Source organism: Narcine bancroftii, chromosome 11 (assembly GCF_036971445.1).
Source record: "Narcine bancroftii isolate sNarBan1 chromosome 11, sNarBan1.hap1, whole genome shotgun sequence".
Taxonomy (NCBI): Eukaryota; Metazoa; Chordata; class Chondrichthyes; order Torpediniformes; family Narcinidae; genus Narcine; species Narcine bancroftii.
This window is the reverse complement of record NC_091479.1, coordinates 69,589,989-69,603,877: the sequence shown is the minus strand read 5'-3', so window position 1 is coordinate 69,603,877 and position 13,889 is coordinate 69,589,989. Positions and strand designations below refer to the sequence as shown.

At 41.4% G+C, this 13,889-nt stretch overlaps 1 protein-coding gene across 4 annotated transcripts in view; it reads left to right on the top strand.

Moving 5' to 3' along the window:
- yaf2 (YY1 associated factor 2) overlaps positions 1–13,889 on the top strand; it is a 117,988-nt gene that overhangs the window by 23,551 nt on the left and 80,548 nt on the right. For 3 of the 4 annotated variants that reach the window (XM_069903300.1, XM_069903301.1, XM_069903297.1), the window contains exon 3: positions 6–47. The exons of the other annotated variant lie outside the window; for it this stretch is intronic. In XM_069903300.1, the coding sequence (XP_069759401.1) occupies positions 6–47 (42 nt within the window). The remainder of the gene's footprint in view (positions 1–5; positions 48–13,889) is intronic. 4 annotated transcript variants of the gene reach the window in all.

Here is a 13,889-nt window from a genome sequence, read left to right as displayed (position 1 = left end):
TGCAGACCGAGTTTTGGCAGGACAGCAAAACAACCAGGATGTCACAGGTAAGTCACAGCAATGGTTCTTCGATTTGATCCAACTTTCCCCATGTTTCTTGGATCCTTTCAAGTCACCAGCTGACTTCATTCGTATCGATTTATGGTTTGCTTTTTTCTTTAAACAGTGGCGTTTCTTCTCGGGTTCCAGCAACAACTGGATCTGTCTATTGTTGGTTCGATATGAAGAAACATAAATGCATGGACAAATTCCATTTATGCACATCAGAAAATAGTTGTAAAGCTCAAGTGTACGGAAGGCTAGTCCCCAACGAGCATGCAGCTGGTGTGGTATTATGTGTCGTACCATTGTATACATGCTGCTCTTTTACTATTCAGCTTGTTAGATATTTTGATATAAATAGACTGAGTTGTCTGCAAATACTCCATTATGAATTCTTGTTTAAAATGCGACTGTCTGCAAAATTAACAACTCAACCATTTCTGAAAATGTTTACAGGCTTTAATTAACATCTACGTAATTGGTTAAAAGTTAGTGGAACAATGAGGTTATTCAGCCCTTTGAACCTACTCAACCTTCATCATTACATGGCTGACTTTGCACCTCAGTCATTTTCCTGCATTATCCCCAATCCCTTGACTCCATGAAACACCCAAAAAAAATTTTCAGCCTGTGCTTTCAATGAATTCCATGACTGAGCCTCTTCAACCTCCCTTGCAGAGATCTCTGAAGATTTGCTGCCCACTGAGTGAAAATATCTCTGCACCTTCCTGCCTTGAAGGGCCACTCTCTTGTTTGAAGTCTGCGACCCCTGGTTTGAGATTCCTTAGACAGAGGAAACACCTTTCTGCATTCGGCCTGTTAGGCCCTGAAAATTTTCGCAGGTTCATTGGGATAACTTCCTCTTCTCGGTTATGGAGGACATGGGCCTATTTCCATCTTGTAGTGTGTAAACACACAAAAAAAAACCTTCCCTTCACGCGCTCTATTGTGAGAGCAACATTGTATGGATAAAGAGACTAATACTGTGCGCAATACTCCCCTGGCGCAGTTTCACCAAGACCATAGTCAACTGCAGAGTTGGGCTCAAATCCTGACATCATAAAGGCTAATCTATCATTTGTCTTGATTGCTGGTGCACTTGTAAATTGGCCTTCGGTTGCTTGTATATGAGCACAACTGTGTTCCTTTTGAATATCAACACTAATCTCTCAGCATTTGAAAACTTGTGCTCTGCCTTTGTGTTATGAGCATCAAAGTGGGTGGTCCACATTTTTCCCATTGTATTCTCCATCAGTTGTGCATAATCCTTTCGAAGCTTCCTTTGTATCCTCATGATCACAGCCCTCTGAAATGTAGCATTTTGTTTTCCACCCCCCCCCCGCCCCCCCCCCCCCCACCTCTCCTGGCCAAATCATCATTAATGTTGGTGAAAGTCCAATCCCTGTGGTCTTCCACTCTTCACAGCCTGCATGTCTGAGAAAGTTTCAAACTCCATCTTCTCTCCGAAAACCAGTTCCCAAAAGGCATTGGGACATCCCCAACTCTACTTGCTCCAACTACGTAGACTAATTTCATTTGCTGAACCTTATTGAAAGTCTTGCAGAAATCCAGACATCACAACCACTGATTTTTTTTTTTCCTTCCACATTTTCCAATCAGTAATCCTCCAATCATTCTCTGGCAGAGAAGTCCAACATTTTCCCAATGTAAATCCATTGCAAAATTGACTTTTCAAGTCATTCTCTTAGTACATCTTTGATTTTTAGCTTGCTGTGTCACTGCAAAATTGTGCGATGAATAGATCAGTTAAATGCAGAGAGCAATTTGTCCAGAGCAGGGGAATTGGTTTAAGTTGAGGGGGGAGATGGGGAGGGAGAGATTTAACAGGAATCTGAGGGGTAACTTTATTTTAACACAGAAGGTGGTGGGTTATGGAATGGACTGCAGGAGGAGGTTGTTGAGGCAGGTACTATTGTAATATTTAAGAAAAGAATTGGATGGATACATGGATACTATGGGTTTATGGGACAAAATCAGTCAGGTGGAACTAGTGTGAGTGGGATATTTTGGTCAGTGTGGGCAATTTGGCCCGAAATGCCTATTTCCACACTGCATAACTCAATGACATTAGGCCAACATGTTTGTTGTTTCCTATTTTCTCTGTCCAATCCACAGAAAGAATACAAAAATCTACTGAATTATATCCAAAGAATCCATCATCTCTGTAAACACCCCCTTCAAAACTTGGGCATTGTGTGTGTTGGTTGATTGAGGAAATGTCGGGGGCTTGTCAACATGTTGGTATGTAGGAAAGTTGTCAGTGGACCAGGGTCATTAGATCCTGACCTTGGTTGCTATCTCTATGGAGTTTGCATGTTTTCCCTGTGACCTCAAGAGCTTCCTTCCCCTCCCCCCCCCCCCCCACCCACCCAACCCCAGCTTCTCCAGTTTCTTCCCACATCTCAAGGCGTGCTGGTCAGTTAATGAGCCTTTGTACCTCCCAGCCTCCCCCCACCCCTTTAGGTAGGTGACTGTAAAAGAGTCAAAAGAGAGATGATGGCCTGTGAAAGAAAAAAGGGTGTAGGGATGCATTGAAATGAGAGGGAGTAATGAACTCTGGGAGCCTTCTGTAGTAAATCAGAAAAAGTAGTTGCTCTCTTTGGCTGTGACTCTTTATTTGTCAACTGAATTTATTTAATCTTCCCCAAGTTTATGGGAATCTGTTCTTCAGTTCTGATATTTTGTGATAGATTTAGAACATTGCAGAGATGTGTGTACAGGTACTCCCCGAATTGTGACCTATGCTACTTGTGTCCATCCACGCATACAACCAAATTTTAAAAAACATGTATATGAAAAAAAATATAAAATTTATTGTTTATTTTGTATTTGACAAACTGTAACAGGGATACAGGGCATGTAAGAGCCAAAATGTGCGTACTTGTTAGTTGCATCTCTTAGACTGGGCGCGGCCAAGCTGATTCTTGTGCGCATGTGCAAGTTTTCGGTTTGTAATGGATCTGTGTTAATAATATTTTGTTTAATGTTAAGCTATATTTCTTATGAATCTGTCTTGGGCTGGTTGCAGGGTTACATACACCGGTCGGTCACAGTACATTTCTAGATAACCAGTGTACTCAGAAAAGGGAGTTCATTCTCGGAGTCGCAGTATCTAGAAAGACAGAGCTAATGGATCTGAAGTGGGTCTTAATTATTCAAGAACAATAGAGTGCTTGCTTTATTAAAAACTGAAGTATCTAAGTACTCAATAGGAGCTGCTGAAGGAAGCCATCTGTTTTTAAGCCAAACCACTTAAGCCTCTTGAATAGAGATGAGGTCAGAGGTTGTTATGGATATGGAGAAAGGCAAGAGGTTTGGTAGAAATAAAACTAATAGACATGTGGTTTCCAAGCATTGGGACTGACCTCGTTGATGATGTAACTATCACATGATTTGAAGAAATATTATCGAATTCAAACATTTTTAGATCAGTTTCAGAAATCAAAACCCTGTGACATGCACAGGAGTTGGAACCTTGTGGAAGACTGCGTTGAATTACAGTAACCAGAATTGGTGATGTTATGTGTTTCTTCTAAGAAAAGTGGAGGGGAGTGGAAAGAATAAGTAGATGTCAAAAGAGAAGCCTACTTTTGACTGTCTCTTTAAGATAAAGAGGGTAGTTTTGTTTGGAAAACAGATTCAAAGTCTTCATTCAAAAGAAGATTTAATCTTGGGAAGACAGATTTGTATTCTCCTCTTAACAGGAGGTATACTGGTGGCTCAGAAGATGGTCACTTCTGCTTGAAGAATATATCTCGAGGACAACACATAGAAAGAATTGTGAGTCAAGAGGCCCGAAGATTGATGTTTAAAAGTGCTTTATAATTATTTCTGAACTGAAAATTTAAGACCTTCAAGCAAGACTAAAATGATGCTGAAGTTTTAAAAATGGAGCTTTCAGAGTGGGACTTCAGTTATATACACACACTTACATTTGCGCATAGTGCGGTTAAATTTAGAGATAAGTAAGCAAATGTTATTAATAGTTAAATAAAAACTGTTATTTTGAATTTACCGTTGTCTGGTGAATTTTCAATTGCTGCTCCTTTGTTAGTGCTAACAAAGTTCCTTTAGTCCCAAACAAAGTTAAAAGGGTTGCTAGTTCGCACATCGTAGTAGGTTTGCATAAGGGCGCTTAACTCTCGTGCATGTGCCAACCGAACTCCAATGTGCAAACCCAGTGCGCGTATGCCAACCGCAGAGTCGTGCATGCACACAAGAATCAAGATGGTTATGCCCAGCTTTCGGACCCCAGGACACTGACTAATAATGTAAGTTTGGACCAGAATGGGAACGATCTGCCAAGATTGAGCGACAAATTCAGGAAGCTTTATGTTGTTATCTTAAAATATGCGATTTAAAAAAAATATTTGATTTTAAAAGTTTGTTTTAAGTCTGGTACTCCACGCGTGCGAGCAAAATTCTAACTAGTGTCCATTTTGAGATATGACCAATTCTTCGGTCCCAATTATGATCGTTATTTGAGGAGTACCTGTAATTGTAAAGTTACGCCAGACATTTGCTGCTGGGCCTTGACACATCATGGACAGAACAGGACATTGAATTTGGGTGTTTAAATTGATGGATTAAACATTTTTTTGTGTTTAGACTTGCAGCACGGTGACAGGCCCTTTCAGCCCATGAGCCTGTGCCACCCAATTACACCCTATTTGGCTTTTAACCCACAGTAAGTTTTGAAGGGTGGGAGGAAACTGGGTCCCTGGGGAAAACCCATGCAGACATGAGGAGAACATACAGACTCCTTAGTGTGGATAAGTGGTAATTCTGCCTCGCCCACAGAAATAAGAATCTCAGGGTTGTATGTGATGTCATGTACAGTATGTACTCTGATAATAAATCTGAAATCTGGGATTGGAACCCCAGTCCTGATTGCTGGTACTGTAACAGCTTTGCGCTAACCATGATAGTTGGTAAGTTACAGTTTTTGAGCTTTCCGAGTTAGCAAACAAAACCCATCTTGAAGATGGACTTTTTCAATGCAAGAGTGTGAGGAGCGACTCTGTTGATCCTTGACATAAAGGAGCAATAATCCATTGTCAATAATCCTTGTTAGATTAAGGCAAGATGAGATGGGTTCATATTCCACCATAGCAGTTTAGAATTTGAAAGCAACTTTTTAAAATACCTGGATACTAAAATAATTAGTCTCCTGAGACAGTCAATACTTTGCAGGCAGTCTACTCTTTCAGTTGCTCAAGCCCGAAACATCGGTTATGTATTTTTTCCTATGCTTCATAAAGGTCACTGTTTGACTTGCTGAGTTTCTCCAGAATTTTGTGATTTTATTTCTAAGGCAGTGCATGTGATCAATTAAGAGTTCTACTCTTTATCCTCAATGTTCAGCCTGTACCCTCCCCATTAAAAATGTCTCTTGATTTCAACTGAAATTAGAGCTTCAGTCAGTTTTCACACTTCATTATTGGGTAGTTACCCAAATGCTGAGATTCTGCATGGAAATGCAAACAAATTGTGCTTCAGCACAACACCAGGTATAAACTGGGATTGAGTGTGGTCTGGGGAGTGAGGATAGGTTTTACTCTGATATCTTGAATGGGTGTGCTGTGTTAGGAGGAAGAGTTGAACTGGAGTGTAGAAAAGTGAGATGAGATGCATTTGGAATGTACTGGTTCCTGAGAGTGGCTTGAAAGGGTACACCTGGAGTGGATGTCCTCGCTTGTAGGAGAATCTGGAATCTGAGGTCAATGCTTGAAAGGATACACGTGGAGTGGATGTCCTCTCTTGTAGGATAATCTGGAATCAGAGACTATTAATTGTAGATTTGCTCTGCATAGGGTTGAAATGTTAAAATGAGTAATTGTGAATGCAAATTCGAGGTAATCCTGAGGTCCACTATGATCATACTAATTGGCAGAACAGGTTTGAGGGGCAGAATTGTTTCTCCTGTTCCTAATCATACATCTGTGTAAAATTGACTCTCATTGTAATGATCCAATCAGTTCCGAGGAAAAGAAACCAGTTTAGAGCCAGTCCAGAAAGGGTACGAGTTCAGTTCCACTTTGAAGTGACTGCTGTGCAAGTTTCAACTGAAGTTTTCTTGCAAGGGTTTCCATAGAAAAACCCATAATCCATTCATTTGTGTTGCTGGTTCTATCACCATCCAATTTTTAAAAAATCTTCTGTATTGAGAAAGTAGACTGGAAATGGTAGGAATTGGACAATGAAAAATAGCCACGTGGCCTTGAGACCAAGAAAAATCAGTAAACCTTCATGGTGCAGTCTTATTTTGATAGGGATTTGCATTTTGATTCGACCCTTTTAAGCCTAATAAGACCAGTTGTTCATATTCAGTATTTTTGATTTTTCTTCAAGTTGGATATATATCCTAAAGCATTCAGTTGATTACAAGATATCCCAAAATTAATTTGATTTTCCTTTTTGGGGAATTAACTTTGAACAGTAAATGAGACTTGACACTCTGGGCGACATTTGTTTCTTCCTTCCAACACAAAATATTTTGATTGTTTTCGGTGCATTATCTGATTGTCAAGGTGTGTGCTTAACTGAATGGGCAGATATTTGTACAGCTGGCCATGCAGCAGAATGCCTTTAGTATGTTGCATTAATATCTTCTCTTTCATTTAAGAATGCTTAGAAGTTCATTTGTAACTCCTTTTCAAAGTGACTTGTAGAATAATCAGCAGGGGTTTTTAGGCAAATATAACTGTAAAGGATTTGCTGAAGGAAAAATAGATTGTAAAGGAAATGCTCCCATTATGGATGAGAATAGAATAGGTGCTAAATGATCACTTGACCTTCTGAATATGGTGATGGCTCTGAGGAAACTGGGTGAATCAGTTAACTTTGACAAGCTAAGACCCAATTACAATATCCATGAATACCGTAGAAAGAATGGAGGACCTGCCCTTTCAAACAACATTGGAATAGAAGATGCCCATGGTTTGGAGTTGAAAGCGTGACCTCTCATTTCAAAAAAAGTAAGTGGACAATCAACTACATCAAATATTGACAGGAGGCACAAGAGACGGTGGACGTTGGAATATGGGGCAAAATAAAAGGACAAATTGCTGACTTTCTCCAGTGGCATCTGTGGAGAGGAAGGGATAGTTGGCATTTCTGCTTCAGACCCTACATCAGGGCTGAGAGTGCAAAGGGGAGATGGTCAGTATTAAGAGGTGAGGTAGGAGCTGGCCAGCAGTGAGTGGAACCTAATGAGGTGGTGACGTCGGCCAGTGTCTGTGACTTGTACTGATTGGGGAGAAGTTTCTTCCTCTAGATAAAATTAACTTGCATTGAAAGAAATGTGTGGATTGAAGACAACGCAGATTGGTGAAAGACATGTCATCTCTAATAGGCTTAATAGTTCTTCAAGGGAGGTTAAAATATCTGGATCGAGTACCACGTGCAGATCGAGGACTGAATGCCAAGTGGGGTGATCTGAAGTGTGATGAAATTAATGCACTGGTTAGTAATGGGAGCATTACCATGCAGATAAAAATGTTAAAGGCCCAAGAGAAGCAGACAATGTCAGCTGAAGCTATTGTGAGATTACACATACAGTCAAAAAACCCGAATGAAAAGGCGGAGATCCTCCGCCCTTGCGTCAGGAGACTCGCCTCCACGAATGTGCCCTGGCTGGCTCCAAAGCGTCGACTGCAATCCCTCTCGGGAGAAGGGTCAGCAGCAGAGCGCTGTACCCTGCGTGAATGTACTGCTGCTGCAAGCGGCTGGCTAACACCATGGTGACGTCATCAGCCCGTGACCCATCTCACTCACCCCTCTCCCTCCATGACCCCTCATGGCGGCGGGGGGTGGGCATCATGGGCAGCTGGTGTGGACTGTGACAGCCCTGCTGGCAGATTTGGCACCTCACCGGGCAGCTTCGGCCTTCGGGGCTGCTCATCAGTGCCAGCAACTTAATACAAAGCTGAGCAATGGCTGTCTTCCCTACCCATAATTCCCCATGCAACTGCAACCATTCTGGGAAATGCAGAGTGGTTCCAGTTTGCATAAAAGCCACAATGGAGTAGCCATTCGTGAACAGGCAAGTTTAAAATTTTTCTGCAGCCGGCCTCGAAGCGGAGGCCCAGCATGAAAACACCTATTGTGAGAAGAAGGAAAGTAGATAACAAAGATTTTTTAAAAAGCAGCCTCTATCCTCAAAGACCCCCACCACCCAGGCCATGCCCTCTTCACTCTGCTACCATTGAGGAAAAGGTATAGGAGCCTAAAGACGAGCACTCAGCGGTCGGTATAAGGACAGCTTCTTCCCCGCTGCCCTCAGATTCCTGGATAATCAATGAACCAAAGAGATGGCCTCACTTTTCGTGCTCGATTATTGTTATTTCTATTTTATTTTTTATAGTAATGTCATAAGGTGGTTATAATATGAATATTCACACTATGATTCTGCAAAACACCAAATTTCAGCACTTGTTCATGACAATAAATTCTGATTCGGTGTCTGAAAACTGCAAAGAACAAAAAAAGAGTATCTTTGAATTATGGAGGAAGAGCTTTAAAGCCGAAGAAACTAATTTGAAATAGTTGCACTCAAAACCCTGGCATGTTGGGATTTAAAAATCGGGGACTACTTTACAGCAGTAGAGAACCTTTTTCACAAATAACAGAGGACACCTGTTTGATGAGAGTGGAGGAAAGTTTAAGGGAAATGTCGGAGGCAATTCTTTATATTATCTGGAATGCAGTGCTCGGGGTCATGGTTGATGCTGGTACACTTGAAAGGCTCTATGGCACATGGATGCAAGAAAAATAGATGTCTATGGGTGTAAGGTAGAGAAGGACTTGATTGCTGTGGAGCAGATTTACATAGGATGGCACAGCATTGTGGGCTGAAGGGCCTGTACTGTAACACCAAATGTAATACCTTTAATTAAGCTATAATATTGTTCATGCGCTTATGCATCTTTATTGGATAGGCTGGTAGCTCCCACCTCCCGAGAGGTGTTGAAGAAAGATGAATATTTGAAAATGGGCAAACAAATGTGAAGATGGTGAGAATCTTTTGTACCAACGGGGAAGCGCTCAGACAGCTGTCACAGACGCACAGTATGTTGTAAACTTGCATTTTTTAAATGGTACCATTTGATTTTTAGATTGAACGACACTTGTTGTTGACAGGCACAGGAACTGTTAAACCTAATTTATAAAAGCAAAGACTGAGAACCAAGATAAAGACAGCTTTAACTATTAAGTCTTTACTGGTGTGTTTTTCTGCACACAAGCCACCTGGTCTAATTAACATTCCAAATGTTTGGCTCATTCTTTTTAATACTACCTTTCTTTTAGCTATCTAATTTTTCTTAAATACTGATTTAACCAAGCCTTGTGGGAGACAAATCAACCATTTTCTGACCGTTATAGTTCTTCATTCTCCCTTCCCCTCTTGCCAATTCGTAGAAGTGATCATGTCACCAGTTTTGCTGCCATCATCTTCCACAATCTCGAGGACTCGTACCTGATCACACGTGAGTTTTGTGAAGAAACCGCTGACCTCACTTCATCGCAGCGTCATTTGAATCAAGTGCAAATCCTTTCCTAATAGTAACATCTGTTGAAGTTCTGGACCGCACAATGGACCTAATCAGGTTGGGAAACATGACCTTTTCCACAATGTCTTGTACATCAGATGAGGCATGAGTTACAATGCAGAATTAAATCTCTTCTACTGGCATGTGTTATCATGAGAAAAAAACATGGTAAACGCCTGGCACTGGTGAAAATTTCACTGTGAGAAAGGCATTTTAGATGAGCTATTTCTTCGGCTTGGCTTCGCGGACGAAGATTTATGAAGGGGTAATGTCCACGTCAGCTGCAGGCTCGTTTGTGGATGACAAGTCCGATGCGGGACAGGCAGACACGGCTGCAGCGGTTGCAAGGGAAAATTGGTTGGTTGGGGTTGGGTGTTGGGTTTTTCCTCCTTTGTCTTTTGTCAGTGAGATGAGCTGTAGTTAATCACTAAATTCAACACTTGACTAAATTACCTTGAGTTGAACCATGACAAGGTATTTGTTTTTCAATTCCCATTGTTAATCTGATGATGATTTGTTTGCTTTCCCTGATTTTGTATACAATTATATCCAAGGGGCAGTAATGCAAAAAAAAGTCGAGGGCTGCCAATTTTGTGTTGAATCATTATCAAGAAATACAACCACATTTTGTGATTTAGTAAAAAATTAAAACAATCACATAGTGCTTTGTGCTACTAACCCAAAGTCTAGATCACATATGGTCATTTTCTGTCACTGTGCTGTTTTGTGTGTGTCATGAATCAAGTTGTAGCTGATGTGGGGGTTAGTAGATAGACAAGTGCATTGTACCATCTTAAAACCAACAAAAGTGCTGTGTCCACAGGAGGTCAATATATATCCCAATGTTTCAAGCCTGAACCCTTTTCAAGGTATGGAATCTTGAAGGGCTCAGGCCCAAAACTTTGGTAATTAGGACATTGCGAGACCGACTAAGTTACTCCAGCAATTTGGTGTTTTTAACGACAATCACAGCGTCTGCAGACTTTTGTTTTTCACGCTGTTTGCTCTACCAGTGTAATGCCTGAATAAAAGCTCCCTGAAACACTAATTATTTCTGTTGCATTGCATTTGGCTGTAGCTTTCATCAACTCCAATGGGGAAGTTATCTGTTTGGCTTTGCTATGCGAGTCTTAGATGTAACTTAATTGTCTGCCCTTTGAATGTAAACAAAGATTTGCTGCATCTGTTGCTCAAAGGTAGTCCAGAAAGTTGCTCTCATTTTGTACCGATTTACATTAATTATGGCTGCATTTCCTTGATGAAGGAATGGCATAACTTGAGTGTTGGGTTGGCGGTTACGTGATACTGCACAATGCAGCTTTATGATTGAATTGAACACGTCAGGCTTTGGACTTGTTGCAGTGAGATACCAGCCTAAATAAAGCTGAGTGTATGCATTCAAAGATACAAATAGCCAATTAATGACCAGCGAGGAAAATCTGAGCTATATGGTGCTGGGTGAGAGGTCTGTAATTAACCCTCAATTCACAATTTCCAATATATTGTAAAACCCCGGTATCCAGCACCTATGGAGATCGGTCGATGCCGGATAGTGAATTTCCCAGTTGCTTGAGATTGCATGCTGAGTGATGGTGAACTAACCACTAGGGGTGCCAATTTTAAACTTGTGTTTTTTTTACCAATTTATTTTCCACTATTTCTTTGCCAGTTGCTCAGAAACTCATAGACACAGACACACACACACTTTCTCTTGTAAGTCCATTTATGTAGTTTGTAAGAATGAGAGATAACTTGCTGGAAACTGATCAAGATACCTCGTGAGGTAACAGCAGAAATGGCTGTGCACAGTACCTCTCTACTTCTCACCAAGTTTATCAGGCAGTTTTGACCCAACCTGCTCTCAGAAAATAGAGGCCAATTCAATCAGATCAAGATTTTGGATTCCATATACTGCAGCACACTAGAAAGCGTCCCCACAATTCACTGATGTTTGGAAATGTGATGTGCATGGGGTAAAATGTAAGTTTATATTTTCCTGAATTTTCCCTCAAACTTTAAAAGTATTTCTGATTCTTTAAATCAGTGGTTGGAATTTGTTTGATTGCCTTTGAATGTTTAGTGCATCTGTGTTCCAAATCCATTCAGAGTTGTATTTCTCGCAGCAGTAACTCAGGGGTTTTCTGTCATTTTGGGAAATTGTCAGCCGGCAATTGTCCATGACCTCGTGTATTGCCAAACTGAGGCCATCCACAAATTGGAAGAACAACACCATGTATTCCATCTCCGCAGTCTCTAACCAGACAGCTCCAATTTCTGTTCACTCATCACCCGGTCGCTTGTTTTCCATCACCCCTCTGTCTCCTGTCCTTGAGCTCCCTACCACCTTCCCTTCCTTCTATTATAGAGCGATCTGTCTTGGCCCTCTGCCCTCTCCCCTATCACTTCACACCTTCCACCTGTATCTTAACTGTTATCCTGTGCTCCTTCCCCTCATCCACCTCACCTTTTAATTCAAGTGTCTACCTGATTTACAGAATTCCTGATAAGGTGCTCACATCCAAAACATTGATTGCCTTTTACTTCCTTTGGCTGATGGATGACCTGCTCTGTTTCTCCTTTAGAAGTTATTAGTTCTTTCAGTTCAAGATGAGTTGTGGCTGTGGAGATGTTGCTGGCTAATCGTTCAGAATACTTGCCAGAAACCCTGACTGTAGTCTTCTCATCTTTATTGCAATGTAAGCCGCTTTCAGGAGCTCAGACGCAGAAAATGCGACAGCAGGTGAGCGCAGCTGGGACGTTCCGGTGGCCGCGGAGAGGATGCCTTTCTGTCACCTGAACATGCCGGCTGAAGGAGAGCCGTGTCCGAGTGAACGCCGGCTCCTGTGGACTGTAGCCATAGTCCCACTGCTGCTTTCAGGTGCCATGGGGATTTTTCCGAGCCGGAGAATATACCTACAGAAGGAGGGTTAGGTAAGTGCTCCTCCTGGCCCGGTTCTCCACTTTCAGGTGGACAGCTGCATTGGGATAGAATAGGCGGTTTAACAGTCGGGTATTCTGGCCACCTGAAAGTGGCTTGGACAGTGGGGAAAGGGGGATTTCATTTTTTTTTTAACTTTATTTATTCGCTCAAGATACAGGTAATAAGTAACATATATAACAATAAACTAGACATGAACATTACATTTAATATTTTATATAAAAGAAAAAAAGAGAAAAAAAAGAAGAAAAAAAAACAAACCCCCACCCCCCCCTTCAGCCAACTCTCCTAAGGAGAGCCATGAAAAAAGAACAAAAAAATTAAAGAAAAATGAAGCATACATATCAAAATCTAATCAATGTAAATCAAAATTTAAATATTCTGAATATAACAACCACTTTTGAAGAAAAAAATTATAATTATCATGTGAAACATATGTAATTTTTTCCATTATTAAACAATATTTCAACTCATTCTTTGGCTTGGCTTCGCGGACGAAGATTTATGGAGGGGGTAAAAAGTCCACGTCAGCTGCAGGCTCGTTTGTGGCTGACAAGTCCGATGCGGGACAGGCAGACACGGTTGCAGCGGTTGCAGGGGAAAATTGGTTGGTTGGGGTTGGGTGTTGGGTTTTTCCTCCTTTGCCTTTTGTCAGTGAGGTGGGCTCTGCGGTCTTCTTCAAAGGAGGTTGCTGCCCGCCAAACTGTGAGGCGCCAAGATGCACGGTTTGAGGCGTTATCAGCCCACTGGCGGTGGTCAATGTGGCAGGCACCAAGAGATTTCTTTAGGCAGTCCTTGTACCTTTTCTTTGCTGCACCTCTGTCACGGTGGCCAGTGGAGAGCTCGCCATATAACACGATCTTGGGAAGGCGATGGTCCTCCATTCTGGAGGCGTGACCCATCCAGCGCAGCTGGATCTTCAGCAGCGTGGACTCGATGCTGTCGACCTCTGCCATCTCGAGTACTTTTTTCTGCTCCATCCAAATCAAGTCCAAATTCTTTGTTTTTTATGTTACTTAGGAGGAAGATCTCTGGGTTTTTTGGTATATTACTTTTTGTGATTTTATTTAATATCTGGTTTAGATCTTCCCAAAATTTTTCTACTTTCTCACATGTCCAGATTGCATGAATTGTTGTTCCCATTTCCTTTTTACAGCGAAAACATCTGTCAGATACTGTTGGGTCCCATTTATTTAACTTTTGAGGTGTAATATATAGCCTGTGTATCCAGTTATATTGTATCATACGTAACCTCGTATTTATTGTATTTCTCATAGTTCCTGAGCATAACATCTCCCATGTTTCATTCTTTATCTTTATGTTTAGATCTTGTTCCC